We start from the raw sequence: 24,006 nt of genomic DNA on the forward strand, positions 1-24,006 counted from the left end.
TGTAGTGCACAAAATGTTTCTTCCAATGTGAACTGTTCATTTATTTTTATTTTGCATAAGTTGGCCAAAAATGAACCAGTCATGGTGAACCAAGTATACTGACTATGCCTCATACAATTGCACCAGTACACAACAGAATAATGTATTACCAAAAGGCACCTTTAGACATTGATACTTCTTGCATATAAATTGGGGCTAGCACTAACTGGCGGTTATGGATGAAAATAACCGTTAAAACCAAAACGGCACATTGATGGCGGCACTTGCAGCCAGGAGAGAATGCGTGTAAAAAAATGTTTTATTAGTGATTGTATTTGGCCAGCCAAATGACCGTCTTTCAAAATTCCATGACCGTCACCAATACTATATATATTTATACATTGATTGCCATTTGCTTTATAGGGCATAGGTTAACTTTCCAAAGCATTCCTATGTAAAATGGTCTCCATTACAGTTGAGTAGGAACTGGAAGACAAACATCAAAGTAGTGTGTTCTAAACCATACTGCGGGGAACACTTGTAATTGTTTTGACCTCAATATTGCACCAGGGAGAACAGGGTATTTGGCTTCAGCTTTTCAGCCCCGTTGAGCTCTTTGAGCTCAATAACCACCATGCAGCCCATTACCTCTGCATTCTGTTTCTTCATGAGCTCACAGGCAGCATACAGGGTTCCTGACAAACAGTAGAGAAAGTTAGGTAGGGTACTACTGAGTCCTGGAGGCATTATCATCAACACTGGCCTCGAAACAAAGTTGGGTCATGCCAATGAAACACTTTGTTCCCTTTGTTAAATCAATATATATTTTTATCTGTCAATACTGTCCACTCATTTGTACATAATACACCCAATGAACAGTGAAATGCCTCACCACCAGTGGCTAGTAGATCATCGATGAGAAGCACTTTCTGCCCTGGAGCCACTGCATCCTCCTGGATCTCAACCTCGGCCTGATGAAGGAATATTATAAACAAATAGCAGGTTCCAATACATATGTACTTTTCAGAGGCTTGGAGCTGTGATATGAACGGACAGAAAGGTGTAGAAGGTAATACAGCGGTCATCACCAGCCAATTTCACCTTTCCATACTCCAGTGTGTATGCCACAGACACTGTAGGCCCTGGGAGCTTTCCCTTCTTCCGGATCAGCACAAATCCCACTCCTAACCTCTGGGCTAGAAGTGGTCCGAAGAGAAACCCCCGGGCATCCAGACCTACAGGACATAGATCACACTGTTAGAACACAGTGACCATCCATGGTGTTGAAGGAAATATGTGGTTAAATGACAGCTGCGACCTTCAATGAGCTCATAATTGCCTATTTCCAAGACAACAAGAGAACTGGGGAGCTGCATTGTGTCCTCAGTGACACATGCTCCAGTCCCATTGCTTCTCATGTGAATGTTCCTCAGGAGCTGCATATGACTTGGCACACCTGTCGCTATGGGCGGGCCATAGGGGGGCGGGCCCGCCCCCCAAAATGCTTGTGCCCCCCCCCCCCCCCCCCCACTTGAGGCACAGATCTCTTAAAAAAATTACTTTAATTTTATATTATAATAGTTGCTAATTTTGTGTTGCATTCTTTATCATTAAAACATTAAAAATATAAAGAAACAATGGTGTGATTTTGTATTTTGTTTGATTGATGGGAATCTACACTGCAACAGCCTATCACGGCCTTAATAAAAAGAAAGTTAGGCTACGTACGTGACGTAGCCTACGTCAGTGTAGCCGCTCAACAGTTACCGCGCATTTTTGAAAGCTGGATGAGTTTTCGCCGGCTTACTCGCTTCAGTTCGTCATGGATATCCGTAAGTGGTTGAAAAGCCCACCAACAGTCTCTGCCAAATTGGATACGACACCGACGCCTCCTGATGTCGTAGTTGGAGAAGGAGACCCTGGACGACAGTCTGAGCCTGATGCTAGTAGCTCCGTGGAGTCCGACCCTGGGCCTGGCAGGACCTGCAGGTCAAGTGCAACCGCGACTGGGGCAGCATTTGGGCCACAACTGCCTGTTGAATCAGTGGGTGTGAGTGACCTCGGCATGGACAAACCCAAACAGGTTGTGTTGAGGAAATATCCAGTCAAAATGTTTGGTTCAAAAAAACAATCATTTTCCTCTAGCTGGTATTTGAACAGGGACTGGCTTGAGTACTCGGTGGAAAAGGACTCCGCATTTTGTTATGCATGCAGGAAATTCAAATCTGTATCATCGGACGCGACCTTCTCCATTAAGGGATTTAATGATTGGAAACATGCAATTGGAACAAGCAAAGGGCTTAAATAAGCATGCAGCTTCAAAATAACATTTAGCCTGTGAAGCAATGTGGAGAGATTCAGAAAAACGTAGAGAGACAGGAAAAGAGATTTCCACTCTCTTAAATTCAGAGCAACTGGCTCGCAACAGATACTACATGTCAGCTGTAATTGATATGCTGGAGTTTTTAGTGGTGAATCAATTGCCGTTACGTGGAGATAATGCTGGTTTTGCCAGTGTGCTAGATGATAATAGCTCAACGGGGCTGTTTTTGTCTCTCTTTGAGTACACCATGCGCAAAGATCCCGAACTGACACGGATTACAAAAACAATCCAACAGAATGCACGCTTTACCAGCCCACAGATACAAAACGAGATTATCGAAATGATGAGCAAACTCGTGACAGAGGAGATAGTGAGACAAGTCGGCGATAGCTGGTATTCAATTAAAGTGGATTGCACACAGGATCCTTTAGGCCAAGAAGACATATCTGTAGTTGTGCGTTTTGTTGGCAAAAACTATGGTCTGTGTGAGCGCCTCTTGGTAATGGCCACATCTGAGAAAGGTGATGCAGAGGCTCTGACAGGTGTCATCATTGATGAGCTCACCAGCGCCGGACTCAGCACGGACAAAATCCTGAGTCAAGTTTATGATGGCGCATCACTAATGTCTGGCAGGCATGGTGGTGTGCAGAAATTGCTCCAAAACAAGCTGGATCGTAACATACCATATATTCACTGCTTTAATCACCAACTTCATCTGGTTGTGATTCATGCCATGTCCAGTGAAGCAGCTGTCGATGATTTTTTTGGAGTATGCAACATGCTGTACAACTTCATCAGGAAGCCAACCGTGGCTATTCTGTACAAAGGCGATACCCTGAAACGTCTCTTGGACCAGAGATGGACTGGCCACTTGGCAACGGTCAAAGTCGTGTTGAAGAGTTTTCACGACATATCCACATTACTGACCGAGGTGGAAAACACACGAGGCCTTGGAGCGGAGGTGCGCGTCGAGGCTACGGGGCTGCTTCGTGCCATTACGCAGCGCAGTTTTCTTTTCATTGCGCACCTTGTTATGAAACTGTTGTCACTTTTCGAGCCGCCTAATAGACTACTACAGGCCGAAGATATGGACTTGTTCACTGCGGTGACACTTGTGAACAGCGCTTCTGACTGCGTGAAGACACTGCGCACAGAAAACGAGTTTTCTGCACTGTGGGATCTCTGCGCTCCTCCAGCATCGGCCACCGAGGCTGTGCCGGTGACCGACCCTGGTCCAAGCAAGAGAAGACGCACAATTAATAAGAACCTCCGTGGATTTGAAGTTGAAGAAACAGTTGGTCAGCCACAAAGTGACATAGATGAAAAGACGGAGTTCATGAGATTGTTTTACAGTGTTATCGATGCTGTGCAAGGAGAGATGAATGCGCGTTTTGGAGAGCGCAGTAGCGAGCTCATTGGCACACTGGCTGCTTTGAACCCAGAGGCCGAGGATAATTTCCTGGACCCATCAAAGGTAACCCCTCTCCTGGTATTAACTGGAACTGATGTGGTTGAATCTGAATATACTGTGGCTCGTTAGTGCCTGGTGAAGAAAATGACTGACACCCCGGGTTCCCCCCGAAGATGGAAAATGGACAATAGCCAACATCCTCAGCACATTCAACTGTGCACTCCAGGCTATGCCGACTGTTCTCACAGCCTACACACTTGCCCTAACTTTAGGAGCTTCCACAGCAATGTGTGAAAACTCATTTTCCACGCTCAAAAGCGTCTTCTCAGAGCATCGGCGCAGTATGCTGCACAGACGCAAGGCCCAGCTGATTCAGCTTGCTTTTGAAAAGGACCTCACTCACAAGTTTAAGTCCGAGTGGAAGGATACTTTGATGAGGAGGTTCTGCTCGGAGAAACGCCGCCTCCCGCTGCACTGACAGGAGGGACTGTAGAGAGGACAGCGCTGCCTCCACTCAAAGTACCGGTAGGTTCAAAGTCTCTGTGTGTATATGTGTGTGTGTGTGTGTGTGTGTCTCATGGCAATGCATATCCCTCTGTTGACTGCTATAAAATGCTATGTTTGAGAGATGCTTCTGGTGTTACATCAAATATGTTGTATAGTCAAGTGTTTTATGGATATTCATAACATTGCTTCTATGTAATGTGGTGTAGGTTATAGGCTACCTGGTCATATTGCTGTTGGTTATGTTTAATGTGATGATTACGTGCTGCGCAAATAGAGTATACGATTATTATAAATATACGTACTAATGTAGGCTAATAATAATTGTGCCCTGCCCTCCCATGGATTTCATATGCCCCCCTTAAGACTGAGGTCTGGCGACGGGTCTGTGACTTGGTGACATGGGCTGCTTTTACACAGGCAGCCCAATTCTGATATCTTTCCACCAATTGGTCTTTTGACTAATCACATCAGATCCTTCTCAGAGCTGATCTGATCGGTCAAAAGACCAAATTGGGCTGCCTTTCTAAACGCAGCCATGGGTACTCACCAACAATCAGTGTTACTTGGGGATGCGTCTGCCTCACATGTTCCTCAAAAAGATCGATGACTGCGGTCAGTGCACCCGGGTCTTTGAGAATTGGACAGATGTCTCTGTGTGACAGACAAACACACAACATATCATTCACATTAGCTGTTGAAATAAATAATCTAACTAGCCATCCGTCGTAAAAGACATCTTCTATCGAGCCTGTCAACATAGCTAGCTAGCTACTACAAAATAGTATTACAAGCATGCATGTTCTTTCGAATAGAGAGCTAGCATTGCATAGATGGCTAGCTAGCTAACTCAGCACATGAATGTAGCGCTAGCTAGCCTTATCGCTATAATCTATCATTCACTGCCTACCTGAAAAGTATTCCTTTGCTTGGGAAATCAGGAAAAGGTTTTATGTGTTTGGTGACCAATTCTAATTTTGCTTCTCTCGTGTGCACTGCCATGGCTAACTGTTGACTCGTGACTCGTGTGTGCATTGAGGCAAAAAGTCAGATGCCTGGTGGTGTCACGTGACAAAATCCGGGTAATCACTAGTTACCACAGCCACAAAGTCATAAACTCAGCCTATTTATGTACAATTTATCTTCTTAAAATCAGATGTTTAACCTAACCCTAACTATCTTGTGGAAACCCCAAATCCGTGCTGTTCGTTGACTTCGAGACACAGCCACAAAGTCAGAATTAGCTGCCTATATCGTAAACATTTATGACAACAAACATTTGCTTTTTGGTCGTAATTTAAGGTTAGGGTAGACATACGGTTAGCAGTGTGGTTAAGGTTACGTTTAAAATATTTTTAAAAAAAGATAAAATGTATAAATAGGCGGGGTTAACCATAATTATATTAAAATTCCTCTCATAATAGTGAGATGAATGCCGAGGCATCACCCAAGTAGGTGCTTCACAGAGTGGAAGAGGATAATTCCAGTGGCTATATGACTCAGGCTGGTTCACAGACTTGCCCTGTACAAGATCATCAGCAGACTCCATATTTACCATCTGACCAGTTCCCTCTGCTCAAGCCACGAACTGACCCTCTCCATCTGCAGAGTATGCAGCATTCAAAGACTTGGCCTCTATTGGTTGACCTGTCATGATATATTGCCTGTTTATTTGTTTGTTTATGAAGCTCTTTGAGATTTCTTTTATAAAAAGACGACCCATCGATTGAGGCAGAAATCTTAAATCTGTCACCAACTAGAAAACATCTCATAAGAGCATTTTGAATGACAACGTTGCATAAAAAATAAACATTGTTTTATTCCAGTTGAAAAAAGTATTCCACAATAGTGCATAAGTAAGTAAAGAGAGAGAAAAAATCTACAGATATGGCATCATTAACAAAAAGCTTCATTCTATTAATAATAATATGGTACCCAGACAGCATTCATCTCATTGTTAATGTCCTTCATTCAAACCACATTTTGTTCTGTTTCAACATTACAAGTTAAAAACTAATACAAATTCAAGTTGAATTCCTGAAAATGCTCTTCTTCAAGACATCCTCCCTTTTCCCAGGGTGACTCTGAAACAGTTAGCTAGTGTGGCCAGTCACAATTCCAGGGCTGTGACTTGGGGGCTTTAAGGCATTTCCCTAACTTTTCACATCCTGGAGGTGCCCAGTTCTGTTAGTGAAAGAAACCACAGAAAACATTCTTACACATTCATTCACCTGAGCTGAACAGGATTTACATTATGTTCTCCAAGGAAACCACATGGGGGAGATGCTGCTACACTAGTGATACACATATCTCTGATTCATGGACAAACAGTGCTTTAGCAATGAGCATACAAAACAATGTTTATTTTTAGCTGTTTTGTAAAAACCAATAACAATGAGACAGACTTTCCCTAAATATTCCAAAAGCAGCTAAAACCACAAAAACAGTTGTTGGGACAAAAGGTCCAAGAATCACACTGCTGTGTTTTTCCACAAATAACAATAAGATTGTAAAATAATAGACTAACAAAGGGAAAGAAAACTGAAATTGTGCCCACATAGTTTACTGAAAGCATTCACCATTATAAAAAGATACAGGAAATGAGAAAAGGCGTCACTACAGCAAGCCCTTCCTCATTTTCTTTGAGAAAGAACACACTAGTCAGAGATGTTAACACTGAAAACGAAAGCCACAGAACAATACTATGAAATAAAATGTATTATATGAAACAAGTTAAAAGAGGTTACATGGGGAATGGACCTTCTGTGGAGTATTGATCTTACCATGACAGCCATGTCACACATATTGAGCTGGGGCACACCTGGTACCAGACCCTTCTTATGCTTCTCCACCACTGGTGTGATCCGACTCAGTGCATTCTGGTACTCCTTAGTCACAACACTGCAGAGAAACACACAGACATAAGTATTTGTGCAAAACACTCACCACACATACAAACATAACAGTCAGTCAATATTGGCATATGGTCACACCATCCAGAATTACAACAGCACAGTAAAGGAATACAACCACACCTTGTATTCACATACTAACACAGACACACAGATTCACCTAAAATGTCTGAACAGATGTATGAGGCTCTCCAATCAGAGCGTGGCCAAGGACAAACACTCAGGTTTTCACCTTCTCCCACACACAACACACACCACACCAATGGCCTGGTTATACAATTTAACCCAGAGAATAGATGTCAGTCACAGCATATAGACAGAACAGAAGGTCACTGCTTACACAAATGCACATTCACACACAAACACAGTAGACCCACAATATAGACCAGTGTAAAACAATCTCTGTATGATTAGCAAAACATTTTTCAGAAATCTGCAGCTTAGCTTCCATGTGCTGTGCAGCCTAAAATTACTATCTATTACCATTGTATGGCACCTGTCTGCCTTTAAACAACTGATATAATCCATAGCGAATGTACACACTAATGACTGAAACACTAGTTTAAGAGCCTTTTGACAACAAACACACACACACTGCCCCTTTGGGGAGCCCTCTCAGCAGGATTGGCCATGTTCCCCATCCCCTGTCTCTCAATTATTCTTGTTGGACACGGCGGAGCACCTCTGTGCATTATTATATTCAGTGTGTAAAACGCAGAGGCCCTGATGTGTTTCAAAGGAGCACTGCTCTGTCTGCTCTCAATAGGACCTGTAGGGTTAATGGGCTCTCTGTGTTTGGGGGGAGTGGGCGGTTGGTGGCGCGACACGTGGATAGACAAATATCACCAGTGCAATTACACCCATAATACAGTCGCAGGCAGCACCTGTGTCAGCTCCGCCCCCCCCCCCCCCCCCCGCCCCTCCCCAAAGCCAGCTCTCTGATTGGCCCCTGGGGAGGGTGTGCGCGTGTGCGAGGTGAAGTGTCAATTAGTGTAATAACCCCAGGCCCTGTCCGGCTCACACCTCCCCTCCACCTCCCATCCTCCCAGAGGGCAGTGGGGCTTCCGCCACACAATAGCACCTGCTCCCCTCTTCCTCAGCCATGTGCTACTCCTATATTCACACCCTCTGCTCTCCCATCATCACTACTCTACCTTTAGGTCCTTAACAAGGCCATGGCAGTCTAAACTTACCATCTGCTCTCCGGCTTGGCTTGGTGGTTATTTCTTATGGTTGCGTGGTGACGCAATACTGTGTAATGACCCAGAATCATAACATACCACGGCCTTGATCATATCTTTAATGAGTAAAGGTTTCTATAGAAACAAGTGTTCCATTTCAGACTAAATTTTACTATGTATGTATTTGAAATCACAAATTCTGCTTCATGAACCAAAGACAATATCTTGATCAAAATGATGAAGATTTCCTTACCATCCTATCTGTTCTCTGCTCTGTATTGATCACTGTGATTCATTTTCAGATAACTTCTGAAGCTGCTTTATCTCACTAAATATTAGAACCATACATCAGAGCCAGACCAAACACAGTGTGCAACACAGGCGGCTGGTGGCACCTTAATTGGGGAGGACAGGCTAATAGTAATAGCTGGAACGGAATAGTTGGAATGGTATCGAACTCATCAAACACATGGTGGTTTCCATGTAATAATAATATAATAATAATAATAATAATAATAATATAATAATAATAATAATAATATATAATATGCCATTTAGCAGACGCTTTTATCCAAAGCGACTTACAGTCATGCGTGCATACATTTTTTTTTTGTGTATGGGTGGTCCCGGGGATCGAACCCACTACCTTGGCGTTATAAGCGCCGTGCTCTACCAGCTGAGCTACAGAGCACCCATGTGTTTGATACCATTCCATTAAATCCATTCCAGTGATTATTAGGAGCTGTCCTCCCCTCAGCAGCTTTGTGTGGTGTGCAAAGTGTACACTCAGCCCTTTTTGAGTTAACAGACTATTCTTTGTCTATGTATTGAGCACCCTAACCCTAAAAATATATAGATAAAAACATATTTATTTCTCTCCTCCCTCTCCATAAATAAACAAAGAAAACTCCAGTCAGCACAGCCTCATTATCATTACTATAACCCTTAGCTCACTTGTGCAAAAGCAAAAACTGGAATAATAATAACACTGCATGCAAATGAAGTCTTTTGATTTATAATGCATGACACCCAGGGGGAAGGCGGCATTGCTCAGGTGTGTCACCACACTCTGATTAGTGATTCATAACCCCACTGGTAGAGCGAACACACACACACACACTCACACACACACACACACACTCACACACACACACACACACACACACACACACACACACACACACACACACACACACACACACACACACACACACACACACACACACACACACACACACACACACACACACACACACACACACACACACACACACACACACACACACACACACAGCAGCAGGCATCAAGCAGAGGGAATTGAAGAGACAATCAAATACCTCTGCCCTTTCTCCTCCTCCTGTGGAAATTGAGCAATTCGGTGAGGACTATTGATTGGGGGCTGAAGTGCTTGTCGGCAACAGATGAGGCCAGAGTGTGCAGGGCTGCCTGCTACATTAGCCCGAGGCAGGCTGGGACTTAAGTGCTCAGCACATGGTGACGAGGGCCCAGGGGAAGTGTGCCGGAGCAGCAGGAGGCAGGAGCAGGGATAAGTCCAGTCCCACTGGGACACAGGCAGGGAGAACTGGGCTGTCTTACTATACACTGGACCCAATCAGCCACACCTTCACACTGATCTACTACCCACAGGAGGAGTAATCTACCACACCAATAGAAGTGGACTAATAAGAACAATTTCATGTGCTCATGTACAGTCTGAAAACGCTTACCCGTAAATTCACTGACAATCGGAATAATTTTTTTATCTAAATCTCTCACTAGATGCAGCGGTAGAATGCCGATCTCTGTGTGCTTGTGATTGTCTTGTTATTGTATATCAATGAGATAAACACAAAATATGAAATATACTAATTCAGATATTAATGGAAAAGCATCTTCTTTATTCCCCTGGATTCCACCAGCAGGTCTCTAGTGAGTGTGTCCATGTATCCTAAGAGGCTGGGACAGTGGAGCGACTGCCTGGGCAGTGTGTGTTACTGCTGTTGTATCAGCCTGCCATAGAACTGAAGGTATGTGTGCAGACAGGCCCTACATCATCTTAAGTGGCTCTTTAGGTGGAGACAGAGATTAATGACGGCCAGCCGGTCCAGCTGGGTGCCCAAGGAGCACATGGCCAGCAGCCTGCCTGACACACAGACAGGAGAGGGAAACAGAGAGAGGGAGGAAAGGGGAGGGTGGCTGGGTGTCATTACTGGGGCTGGAGAGATGGGGCTGGAATATTGTGACCTCACAGACCACCACAATGACCCCCACTCACTTGGAGAGGGGGGACGCAGGGTCCTCTCTCCAGGTGCCAAACCAGCTCCTCCTCTCCATAAGTCTGGGACACAGCCAAAAAAAACTCTCCAACGCATTCAACACAGCACAGCTATAGATTTTTCTGTTTTTAATTTGGCTGATTGAATAGAAGAGAGCAGAGATGAGATGGGCTGATCAAAAACAACATGAATGTTTAATTATTCCATCTCCCTTCGAGAGAGAAAAGGAGTGTGGGGGAGATTAAGAGAGGAGAGAGGGATAAAGTGAGAGAGGAAGAAAGAGAGAGAGAAAGAGAGACGTATAGAGAAATGGTGAGGGAGGGAGCCAGCCAGAGGGGGTGAAACAGCCTGGGGGACAGGAGCTAATCCGACTGAAGAAAACATTAAGGAGAATGAAGACGGATCAGAGAGAAAGCTAGATAATAGGAAATTGTATTCCCTCATCAAATCATTCTGAAAACTATATGAATGTATGTCATGCTTTTGTTCATCTCGGAGTGTCTTTGCCAATAAAAAAATGAAGGAAAAAAGAATAGAGAATGAATAATGCTTCTTTTGTACTCTTAAGTACAGTTAAGGCCATGGTTGTCCACATTTTCAAACCATCACAATTACATTTAATGTATAGAACAAAATGAAAAGGTATTCTAAATAAAAACTAACATCCAACTGTTTTTTTACACCATTGCCTTTTTCCAGTGACTTTTAACTCTACTAAGGGTTCATGTTCGAAGGCACACAAAAGTCCATTAAACAGCACTCCCTTTTGATTTATATGAGAACAATTTGTCTTGCAATTTTAACTTCCAGCAGTGGGTCTGAGGCGAGATAGCGATCTTTAAAGAGCTATTTGCAATCACAAAGAGTAGTGTTTAATCAGCCAGTCTGGGGCTGCACAGATCAATCTTCAGTCCTCACCGCACCTCTTTCACACAACTGGATCAGTATTGATCCCATAGATTCTGTCCCCCAACATCCTACAACCCCCTCCTCCTCCTCCTCCTCCTCCTCCTCCTTCTCGTCTTCTCTTATTTAACCAGAGGCCTGCTGTTTGTTGAGCTGTGTGGAGATTGGCTGACCAACACCAAGCCCTGTCTATATTTCCCTTGCTTTTCACTTTACGTTCAGTACAATCTAACAGTACACCAGGAAATCTTTGTTTGTTTTAGTGAGCACTCACCTGATAGGGTATTTCTCCCCGGGGTCCCGCCCCAGGTGGAAGATGAGTGGCCGCATGGTGTGGTCCTGTTGGGTGTGGGTGGTCACGCCTGCCACCTCTTGGCCTGGGCAGAAGTTAATGCCCTGTAAGAGTGGACACACACATAGACACACAATTGATCTTTAGCTTCTAACACCCACTTCACAGAGGACAATGGAGAATGTGGTGGTAACAGATAACCTATTTCAACTGAACTGACAATGAGAAAGTGCCCTTGAAAAGAAAATTCAATTAAAAAGACAAGATGGATGGCAAGATGCAGTGTGCTGTCAATGATGTCCACCTACAGACCGACACTCTCACTGCACACCTGAACATGAGATACCGTCTCTCTTTTTGAAGGTATGGAGGAATCTGTCCAAGGGAGCTGAGTGTAGATGTGTACAGTACAGTGTATAGTGTGTGTGACTATATCTGTTTGGTATATAGTATCATGTCTTCCTCACCTCCAACCTGTCAACCTGTTCTCTCTACCCTGGGGCTACGGTATGCATGTGACTGTTACTTATGTGACTATTCTATCTGCTAGTCAGAATGTGGGGTCATGGCCTGTACATTTGTCTTGCCGACCCCCAAAAGTGTGCATGCTTGCTCCCCTATATTCCCCCCCCACCCCACCCGCCCACCCCTCCTCTGGGGTAGCAGCCTGGCTCTGATCAGAGGCTGATTGAGTCACAGCCCCCTCCAGACCCCCTGGGGAGACCTCTCAGGTGCCCTTGTGAGCAACACAACTAATATTGAGAGAGCACTCATCTGTAAGGCACTCTACCTACCCCCCCCCTCTGGGACCACAAACAGCCACGCTCAAAGGAGCACAGGCACGAGCGCGTGCACACACACACACCTCACTTCAGTACACTGCACAGCCCACTATGATCCAGACTTACCCACATACGGTACTGAAGCAGTCTCTGTGCTGTGGTCTTAGAAATGTAAAATAGCCTAAATCCCTCTGGACTGTGAGAAAGCCCTTTTTTATCTGTATCCAAGAAGAAGACACAGCAGAACTGCATATATCCCATGGTATTAATAATATAGCAGATCATACAGCAATGTTCTTTTAAAGATGGAGTAAAGTAGTCAACATTATAAGACGAGGGGATAAATCAAGGGACATAAAATGGAATGCAAAAGTAGAATTTTGGTTGAATATTTTCCTCAAAGAAAATGATTATTAACAGTATGCTACCCACCAAAGACAAGGCCGAGCAGATAACATCAGATACAGACGGGTCCCATTCCCAACACAATAGAATACCTCACACCATTACCACACCATCCAACAAGAGTGTTTGATGAAAACCACTTACCCCTGTGAAATGTCTAATTTTGCACATCACTGAATCTCTTGGATTTCACCAGAAAAATCACAGTAGAGCTCATGGCTATAAAAGCCATAATTGAATTTCAAGTTCAGAAAGACACACCATCCTCGTTTTATTTTTTACTGAACATAAATAGTAAATACACAACATTACTTAAAACTGGTAAGAAAATGGTAAGCTGGAATGATGGATCAACGTTTCACCACAATATTCAGACCATTTAAAACCGCTTCAAATATAGAGTGGTTTTTCTGTGTGATGGATGCTCGGGTGAGATGTGAGGGTCAAGCGTCATTGTAAAGCTCTGAACGCTTTCTGCCCATTCTGGTGGAGACCCGACACGTTAACTCTCAGAGTCAGCTTTGGAGACCCAGAGCCTCCTCTTCAAACCATCCTTTGCTCGCAGACACACATTCACGGACACACGCACGCACACACACCAATCGATAGGCAACTCACAGGCAATCAGACATCATTATTTGTGAAGTTCCACTCCAGTTCACATGAGCTGATAAAGGAGGCTGCTATTGATTCAGCAGCCCTCTAGGAGAGAGCAATTTAAGCAACCGATCGGGCATAATACAAACTTGCACGTTTAAAACAGAGGTTTCTGAGGGAGAGGAGCAGGACATGTTTTAAAGGGTGCCAAGAGGAGGAGAGAACACATTCTCACTCCTCAGGGCACAGGAGGGAAGAGTAGGATACTCAGCAGGAGGGCAGAACGCTCCACCAGCGACAGGCAGTGCTGATGAATGATAGCACTTTGGTGAAGTGGGGTGTCCTCATTAATATTCATTAGCCACTGATGTACACAACAGCCACTTGATGAGCTGTTTTCAAGATAACACTGACTACCAAATGTGTTTTTTTGGAGAGCATTCTGTATGGCTTGTTGAGGGCGTGGGGAAGAGAGAGAGAGAGATAATGAGAGATAAACTACAGTCAGAGAGAAAGAGAGAGAGAGAGCAAGCGAGAGAACGCGCGAGAGAGAGAGACAAATACACACAACAGTCACTGAAAGTGACTCACCTGGTTAAACTCCTCCCACGAGTTGCTCCACATCCAATAGTGGGCCTTGTAGGGCCCAACCCTGACTGCCATCATCTCGTTGCCGCGGTAATAGAAGATGGGCCTGTTGGGTGTGAAATGGGATTGGTGACTGCTGGATTCCTGTGATAAGCAGCAGCCCTCTCTCAGCTCCAGGCCCCACCTCCTGCGCTGCGCTGCCTGGCCCTCCCTCCCCTCCCAGGCTTGCGCCCCACCACCACCACCACCATCATGCAGCCATGGCTCATCCCATTATGTGCTTGGTGGAACACCTTATCCACCAGGGTGGTCCCTCTCCCTGGGCCCCAGCCAGCAGCCTCCCTACAGGGGGCACTGCCACCACTGCTCTGCCCAAGCCTACATCTGCCTGGCCATCTTACAGCAGGGGCACGAACTCCCAAAGTACCGTGACCAGCAGAGGGCATAGCTGACCTCTGAGCCAACTCTCAAAGCCAAATCCTAACTTCAGACTTGCATGTGATGGAACTCTTATTGAGTGGTCCATGGTTTTGCTGGTCAAGTTCAAGTTATGTTTGCAGACCAAGTTAGGAGGGTAAGCATATAAACAGTATACAGAACACATCTTCATCACCTTATCTTACATGCATGAATCCCTCTGACAGGGCAATTTAAGCCTCTGTCAGCTGCGAGTTCTAACCTGTTGATGAGTGTGTTGTTGTGGAGGACAGGGCTGAGGTCCAGTCCATCTATGAGCCTGTCGTCTGGAACACTGAGGCCAGCCACAGACAGACTGGTGCTGAACAGATCCATTACAGTCCCCAGCTGCTGGCTCACCTGGAGATGGGAGAAAGAGTCCTGGTATTGAACTGTAACACACTGGAATTCTAATCCAGACAGAATCACATTGTCTATGGGTGCTGACATGAAAGTTTAACAGCGATTGTTGTAGGACGTTAGATACCTTGCATGGGCATCCATATGTGCCAGAGCAATGCACATACTGATCAATTTAATTACAAATACTAAAACTTTGTTCCCAAATTACAAGACTTTATTTGCTTTAATCAATTAATATCCTGTCAAAATGCATGATCGTCTCCTCCAAAGCTGCAGTGAGTGTCCATGTTAGGACCCTGAACAGCGCAGCGCGGAAGCCTTGTGAAGTGCAGTGATCAGAGCAGGGCTGGGGAGCAGAGAGAACTTCTCCTTAAAGCACAGTGATTCACACTACTGGGAGGCTGTGATACACCAGCAGCCTGCAGAGACACCAAGGGATCCCTCTCCATGCATGAAACCCAACACGACAGCACAATGGCCAACAGTGTGCACGCACCCCCTATGAAAGCCCACCATTACAGGGGATGGGGTGGAGTGGAGGGGGGCGGGGAGGGAGTCCTGATGATGCATTTCTTCAGTCTCCTCTATAATCTGCGCTCGCAGGTTTATTATAAACCTCACAAACGCCTCTGTAAATTAGGAGAAAAAGAGGAGTGAGGAAAAAGAGGGAAGATGAGGCCCGGGCTAGAGCTGGCTGTTTTATCTCCCTTCCCCAGTCCCTGTGAAAAGCTTTATTTTATTTATAAACTTTGAACTATTTTCAGATAAAATGCAATTTTTTCACTGTCATCCTTGATCTTCCATTCCATTCTCTCCTGAGCAGCCCTTTGAGGGAGACGGCACGCTCACAATCAGATAGTGCTATCAGCCCAGAGCAGCTGCGCCGCCATGTGCCGCCATGCTCCTATCAGCTGCCTGCACACACCACCAAAATGAATTCCCTTTTCTCCCGCAGCCACTGCACCAGCCAGAAAGGGCCCTGCAACACATTCCATTATCTGCACTCTCACGCTTAACACACACACGGCAGAAAAAAACTAGAGGAGAAAAAAAGGAGAAATCAAAGAGGACAATTAATGAAGTTGACTACGAGCTAGCACAGACAACCCTAAATCCTCCACCAAAAAATGCTAACCATTTTAAAGTCTAAATAGTTGAAAGAGACCATTTCATTATCTCCCATTTATTTCAATTTCCACTTTTCTCTCCATTCTGTACATTTCTTTCTGTCTTTTTGCCAGCCTTTTTTTCTTCTGTGTGTTTCTTGGTTAAACCCTGGTGGTAGTTATCTGACGTGGCAGACCTGCTATCCCTGTCTAATGCACTCAGGCTCCGTGTCTCCCAGCTGATAAACACAACAAAAGGGATTGTGACGGTGGCAGCAGCAGTGTTGGGGGGAAAAGCCCCCCTTTCCCCCTCCATCCCAGCCAGCCAGCCAGCCTCATCCCACCGCGGCCCCTCAGTCACCGGGGGAATGTGAACCTGTGCCCGGCTCCTGCCGTCAAGCTCATCTCTCTCATTCCAACACATCTCCCAAAACTCTATCTGTCCCTCAATACTAACAACTAACACTTTCATTAGAGCTATGTGCTGTACAGTCACAATGGCATGCTAGGTTAATCTACACACTGATAAACTTCCAACTTTCATATTTTTGTGTTACTTTAACCTATCAAATCACTGTGCAATAACACTGTGGCGTTCACACAGATTGTCTTCTTCCTCTGTTGAAGATTCTTATAATGAGTGTGAGAATGTCAGAAAATAACTTTACCTAGCCTAACCTGAAACTAGTCCAACCAGACCTATGACTCCTATCAGTGTGTCAACTTCATCAATGATGATTTGATATGATATATGTACGTATAATAGCTGTAGTTTTTAACCTGAAAACACGTTTAATCCGAAACTATTTAGAGTAGGCCTTGTTAATGTTTGCTGGTCCCTGTACCAACAATCCACCTAACAAAAGTGATGTAGCATGTGTGGCTGTTCATTATGTGCAGCATTTATGTTTAGGGCTTATGAAACTTTTCAATGTGCAGATGAACAGGGAGATTTCAGCACCGCACAAAGCAACAGAGAGGGAAATCATCTCTTTGGCCATCCTCCCCAGCAGCAGGGAGATGAAATGAGACCCATACAACAATGCTGCTTTGTCATAGACTCACAGAGGAGCTAGTCCCATGTATTACTGCCAAATCCACAGACTAAAGCCACAGATGGTCTTCAGCAGGGTTCCCCAACTGGCGGCCCGAATGTATTATAATATTTTTTTGGGTAATTCTTGGACATAAAAAAAGACTGTAAAAACCCCAACAAATCAGCTCCAAGTGATTTTAATTTTGGAAATCTGTTCCCAAGTATTCCCACACATAATAGAGAGACGTGATCGTATACAAATGTAAGCAAGGCTTGAAATAATTATGTTTTAGTCAAATATTATATCTGTTTGGGCTTCTTGCGGTCAATTTGCAGTCTACAAAATATTTGTAATTATGTTCCGGACCCTTGACCATCCTCTCAAGAAAAAATTGTCCCGTGGCTGAATCCAGTTGATGATCCCTGTTCTTCAGCATAGCAGTGGTGCCTCGTTCACAATACTCTGTTCTCAGAAGTGTTTCATCTGGAGTCATTTCTCTGGTTAACCCGCCAGCAGCTGCTACAGACACACGTAGTCACAGAGGTTGGGCTGTCATGGCACTGCACCAGCACACCAAAGACCCTGCATACAAAACCCTCCCTGGCACTGCCATATTTTCCAGAACCAACCCTATAGAGCACTGCACCGGGTGCACCCTTCCCTCTCTTCTACCAACTACCCCTTTACTTCTCTTTTTTTCTGTCCTTTATCCTGTGTGCCTGGCATATTCAGATACAGAAGCCCTCATTACAGCTCAATCCAACCTCAGCAAACACACAAACAGATTATCCGCTTAAGACGCTCCCAATCCCCCTCTCCCTCGCCACTCTGCAGTACTATCAGGCCACAGCACACCCCTCAGATATGAGCCGGGGGCAGGGCTTACTTCAGCCTACAGACTGCTTCCTCCGCTCGCTCCTCCAAAAATCCCTCTGCGCCACAGCCCCGTGTCACAGCTGCCCCTAATACAATTAAAAGTCATTTGCAGAACGCACAGGCTTAGCGGATCAGGGGGAAAGTCTTCCTCACAGGCTCACAGAGGAGGAAGAGAGGTAAGGGGGGCGGTTAAGAAGATGAACCTTGCCACCTCAAAAAATATTTGAAAAAAGTCCACACTTGCACAGACATACACACCCACACGCGCGGACACCCACACGTTCAAACAAAAAAATGGTGTGTTTGATTTTGCAATGCCAGCACCTGAGGAGAGTAGAGTTGTGATGATGTTGAGGACATTGATACACAATCAAAACAAAGAACTACAATGATATGAGAGAGACGATTACTGAAATGACTAACTGTAATTACTTTATAATGTGGTACCTGCTTGAAAACCCAGCTGCTTACAGACAGATAACACTACAGTGTGTCTCATTTATGTGTGTAAACACCAGATGTTCCATAACTCCAGACAAGTAGAACCCCTAGAACATATCTAGAACACCTGGAACCTGGAGATGTTCCGGACAGGTATAACAGAGAAAGAGAAGAGTTCTCACCATGCCTGCTGGGATGTGTCCAGGCCACCAGGCGATGGCAGGTTCCCTCATGCCCCCCTCAAACGTAGTTTCTTTCCCACAGAGGAACGGGCCGTTACTGCCACCTCAGGGGACAGAAACACATCAGTCATACACTAAGCACCATGATAAAGAGATTACTAAAACAACTTACTTTATACACAACTGAAAGGAGCTCCAAACAAAGAAAACACCCACACATACTACTCATAGACATAGAGTACATTACTCATATCCATCCATACATGCATTTATACAAGAACTTTAAGAAAGCAGCATGTAATTGCATTTTCTGGTATCAGGGGATGAGTTGAGAGACTTAATTATGGTGTGCAGCTCTTACTTTGCTTGGGGCCGGACATCACTGCAGCCCCGTTGTCTGAGGTGAAGAACACAAAGGTGTCCTTGTCGATGCCCAGAGCACGCAGCCGGGCCAGCATCTGTCCAACACTGTAGTCCAGCTCCATCACTGCATCACCGTACCTGCAGTACACACACAAGCCACTCAAACTACAGTATCTCAGGAACTTCAAATGCCCAATCCCAACTCACCATAGACAGACTGACAGACAAACCGACAGACAGACAGGTATGTGTAGACACTAGGGCTAGGCAAACCCATCAACCAAGCTACATTCTCCTAGAAAACATGGAGGTAAATTAGGTATTTACTATAAAACATTTGGTATTTAGCAACAAGAGTTTTCACCAACAAAAACATGGACTAAAAGCCTGTTGGAAAAAATAGAAAAGTATTCCATCTCAGTGTGAGCCACCTATCCCAGGCACCTGGCTAATACTTTGAATCTCTGATCCATTTCTCTGTCAACAAAAACCTCATTTGGCATTCTGAAGAAATGCCTGCTTAGTGAGGCCTGAGTATTCACTGAGACTGAGAGGAATACTAAGTGACCTGAGCCCTGACGAGCAACACATCCCTTTACCCTCACCACAACCACAGAGGGGCAAAGAGGTGTGAAAAATCGACATTTAATTGACAAATATCCTCAGAGCAGGAAACAGGTTTTTTTCTTCTCTTCATTATTACAATATCTTTCTCATTTCATTTTTTGAATCTGCATGTTGATACCGTGATTCTGTTTTTCCAAGTGGCATCTAATTCTGCTCACGTTTCCAGGTGTGAGATGGGAGATAGATCACCTAGTAGAATACCCAGTGGCTCATGCTAATGTAATGACTTTCCCCACCCTGTAACAATGCTGCAGGCACAGCTCATCCACTGCACACATTCACAAAGCCCCTAAATCAATGGCCTAAGACCCAGAGATCCAAGCAGAGCTTTAAAACAACAAGCCAGTTTGGTAAACATTGTACAAAAACTGAAATACTGTACTGGGGTAGAATATCATCAAGAGATATGGACTAATTAGGTCCTATAATAGCCAGATCAACAAAGCCAGCAATGATACAGGTTAATAACCAAGAGGGTGTCCAAACCCTCTGCTCTGGAAGAAACTCTCCATGCTTTGTCAGCAACACATCACATGTCTCTGTGTAAGACTATTCAACTAAGTGTCCGTTTCTAGATATGGCATTATTATTGACAAATTGTGATTGTAGCTTCAAGTGTTGTGATCCTACCGCCCGCTCTGGCTCTTCCCCAGGAACCGTTTTGAAGCGTAGACCGGAGCGTGCGTGGCGTCTGCTGTCCAGTAGAGAAAAAATGGCCGCTGGGCCATGTTTTGGTGAAATATGAAGTCAAGGCCTTCCTGGAGGGAAAGAAATTAGATCATAGTCTGCTATCAGACCAGATGCCATCCAGAAAAGTCACTACAAAACTGACAGAGAACAATAGTGTAATGGGAACATTTAAGATTAATAAATTAATATTCAGTTAAAAGTAATTAACACAATGCTTAGCATATTTATATGTTTTCTCTTTATGTAATACACATGATTTCCAGTGTTGTATTTGGGACACTCATTTGTCACTAGACTTGATACTGAATGTTATGGATTGTTCTCATATCTGTTGATAGTGATTGACGCCAGACTGGAGGTACAAGGACCGGGGACATTAATTGTTATTATATTCTGTGACACTGTGCGATTCTGTAGCAGCTGATGTTGTGACTTCCTACCCGCCTCTCAGCGGGTGTTTACAGAACATTAGTGCTGTGAGATTAGAATATAAGGGCCTGCTTAGAGAAGGCGAGTTAGACATTTTCTCTGCTTCTGTGCTGGAGGTGTCTCCCTGTTGTAACTTGTAATTAAACTGGATTGATTTTGATTGGCTTTATCAATGACTGCTCTCCTTTTTGATCACCTGGAAATTCCTATTACAAGTAGTATTTGGAAGGATGAACTTGGACGGACGTCTGCCACTCACTCACTTACCTTTTAGTAGATTTGTGTGAGGTTAGATTCTCCAGTTTTCTTATCGATCCCAAACTCCTCATAATATCTGGAAAACAAATGTACTTCATTAGTTTCCATGACATCTACATAAGTACAATAGTTCTTAATTATCAATATGACTCATACACAAAACTCACACCGTGGTTATTTAATAAACAATACGTTTTATTCCAAAAACCCAGCAACAGACTTTGAGAAGCCCGTCCTCCCAGGCTGTGATTAGAGGGGAGTTTAGAGAAGCAGATTCGAGAAGTCTCTGAAGAGTAGGGGAACTGTTATGAGATAGTACTGAAGCGTGGAGTGGTAGACGCAGCAGCGCTCGCCGTCTCTCTCATGCTCGGGCTGTTCCAGGTGTCCTCACACACCGCCAACGCAACCTGCCGTCTCCTGGGTGCGTGTGTGTGCGTCTGTCCAGGCTCAGGTACGCTATGCTGATTAAACCCACGGCTAAGCACAAAAAGCGCCCGCCTGCTAGCGCCAATGACCCTGAATACACATATGGCTGTTTTGGGGAAAACAAATGGGCGGAAAATGGAATACACAAGCGCAGCTGGTACAGAGAAGAGGAGTAAAAAAAACTATCCTCATCCAGAGGAGCAGCCAGCTGAGTCAAACACTGAAAGGGAGAGAGGATTTTTATGTTTTCTGTTCTATGTGAGTGCGGGAGTGAGTGTATACCTTCCCACCCTCTGAGAGTTGTTGTAGACCGGGACATTAGGCCGGTCACTGCTGTTGTAGGGACCGAAGTGGCAGTTTGGAGCACCAAACCATTCATCAAAACCATGCTCCAGAGGTAGGTGGTGAGCTCTGTGACCAAGATGCCTTAGGCCAGGAAAATGATGGGAGAAGGAGAAACACAGAATTAGAACTGTCACTATTGTTACCACTTCAAATGAGATCGAGATGAATGGTGCCCACCACTTGCCGATGATCTTGTTGACATAACCCTTCTTCTTCAGTACCTGTGGTAATAGAATTTCATCCTTTGAGATCCCTCCTACTATCTCCTGGGGTGTGTAGGCTGCAAAGGTCAGGGGTTACATTAATTTGTGTGGCAAAGCAGCTAGGAAAATAGAACTCAAGAGAGAGATAGAGTGAGAGCTCACCATTCCTGGCATGGGCATTGGTGGTATAGAATCCATTTCTAACTGGTAATCGTCCTGTCAGAAGTGAAGCTCTGGCTAAGGAGTAATAGGATAAGAGACATCAACATCATGTTTTGATAAACTATTTAAATGATCAGCTGAATGCGTAGTTAATGTGGGAGAGGCTGCATGTGATTTTACGCAACGTTCCACAGTTTGTAACTAGTCAGATTACACAGATTTAACAAAGGCAAACACCAAAACGTAAACAGACGTATGTATGAACCGAGTTGAGCTTTGCATTTGGGTTTTGCGTCAGGCTATATGTTCAAATAAAAAATATATATGGGAGCATACCCTGAATATTGTGATTAAGCCACGTACCATTTCAGTATATGATTACATTTCTAATTAACATTCAGTGGCTGGATCCTCCAATACCCTCTCCGTGGTGTTAATACAAATAGCCAGTTATCAGGCACTCACATCACACACACATATGAGATAAGCAATTGATTAGGTCTTATTTGCTTCAATATTAATTAGAAAAAAAGAAAAGGGTCGATCTATTTTGCATAACACGTTTATTTAAATGATCAAATTAGGCATAATTAGCATATTTCCATAGTGTATTATCCCTATTAGCATAATGCATCTTCTCCCCTCTATCACCCAGGCACACACAGCTTAGGCTTCTGGTGTATGCATCACATTGTTTCAAAAGGCTTTTGAAGGATTCCTGTTTGCACCTACCACCAACCTCTCACCCAAATCCCACTTAATCACAGTGAAGTTACCATCACTGCAACTATTCCTCTCCAATGACAATCACATTATTATTGAATTGTCATCATTGATTGTCGCACTTACAGTCAGGCTCTTATGCACGTGGTGCCAATTCCTATCCATAATTGGCACCACACTAGCTATCCAGACTATGAATTCCTTCTGTCTTTATAATCAGTGTAATATGTTTTCATATCTATGAATTCAAGAGGATTGGGATTTTAATCAAGTATGACATGTATGTAGCTGACACCCACATGGAGAGCAGAGGGGGTTAGCTGTGTAGAAGTTGGGGAACAGCATCCCCTGGGCAGCCATGGAGTCAAGGTTTGGGGTCTCCTTGGAGGGCTGGCCAAAATCCCCAAATCTCCCCAGCCCATCTAAACATTAGAGGAACAAGCTGTCAAATGTCAGTGGATCATGATGCTATGATAAGCAGACTTTACATTAGAACACAACATCACAAATAGAGTTGCAGAGAAATGGTTGCCATTTCCTGACAGAGACCAAATACAAAGCATGCTGTGTAGTATTGTATGTCAATATGTGTCAAGCATACGTGGCATATAATCAGAGCGGACACAGCCAGTCATGACAGCATTCCATTTGAGTAATCATGCCACAGGTTTTACAGAAATAAAAGAAATAAGTTAAGGGTTCAAGTTTCATCCCCCAAAAGTAACACTCCCAAAACTAAACAGATATCAACATCTTACGTCATCCATAAGAATGATGATAATGTTCGGAGTCGACTTGTTTGAAGGATTCTCTGCCCAAAAACCACATATTAAACTACAAAACAATATCAACGTTTGAATGAGACAGACATCCATTGCACAAAGCAAGACGAAAACAGCAATGAGGAAGTGTCACATGATAACACATTCAGGAAGCACATGACGCTTTATTATTGTTTGCTTTCACGAGCGCAACACTTGCGCATATTCAAGCAGTGAAGCCAGTGAGTGAAACTGACTTTACTGCCCGATGTAGACGCACTTAAAGACACATTTTTGTATCAAATCAAAGATACAAACAGTCCCGTTATTTTCCATAAACAGTTACACAAAAGCACGGGAGAAACTGAAGTTATCTGACTTGTCTTTAGCTATCACACAGTC

At 44.2% G+C, this 24,006-nt stretch overlaps 1 protein-coding gene and 1 pseudogene across 2 annotated transcripts; both read right to left on the reverse strand.

Moving 5' to 3' along the window:
• Positions 1-30: 30 nt before the first annotated feature.
• On the reverse strand, positions 31-5,277 carry aprt (adenine phosphoribosyltransferase). Its single transcript, XM_084154006.1, has 5 exons — positions 5,128-5,277; positions 4,768-4,871; positions 1,081-1,214; positions 872-950; positions 31-674 (listed from the first exon to the last, which is right to left on the reverse strand). The coding sequence occupies exons 1-5, from the start codon at positions 5,250-5,252 to the stop codon at positions 535-537; spliced, it is 582 nt and encodes a 193-aa protein (XP_084010132.1). The 5' UTR covers positions 5,253-5,277; the 3' UTR covers positions 31-534.
• A 1,037-nt stretch (positions 5,278-6,314) lies between these two features.
• On the reverse strand, positions 6,315-23,738 carry LOC311111165 (N-acetylgalactosamine-6-sulfatase-like; annotated as a pseudogene). Its single transcript, XR_014615917.1, has 14 exons — positions 23,602-23,738; positions 23,143-23,265; positions 22,121-22,195; positions 21,933-22,035; positions 21,693-21,836; positions 20,994-21,060; positions 20,238-20,365; positions 18,979-19,118; positions 18,618-18,721; positions 14,836-14,972; positions 14,160-14,262; positions 11,767-11,888; positions 7,001-7,118; positions 6,315-6,401 (listed from the first exon to the last, which is right to left on the reverse strand). The product of XR_014615917.1 is annotated as an N-acetylgalactosamine-6-sulfatase-like (transcript).
• Positions 23,739-24,006: the final 268 nt, after the last annotated feature.

This window comes from Coregonus lavaretus, assembly GCF_964263955.1.
Source record: "Coregonus lavaretus genome assembly, chromosome: 37".
Classification (NCBI taxonomy): domain Eukaryota; kingdom Metazoa; phylum Chordata; class Actinopteri; order Salmoniformes; family Salmonidae; genus Coregonus; species Coregonus lavaretus.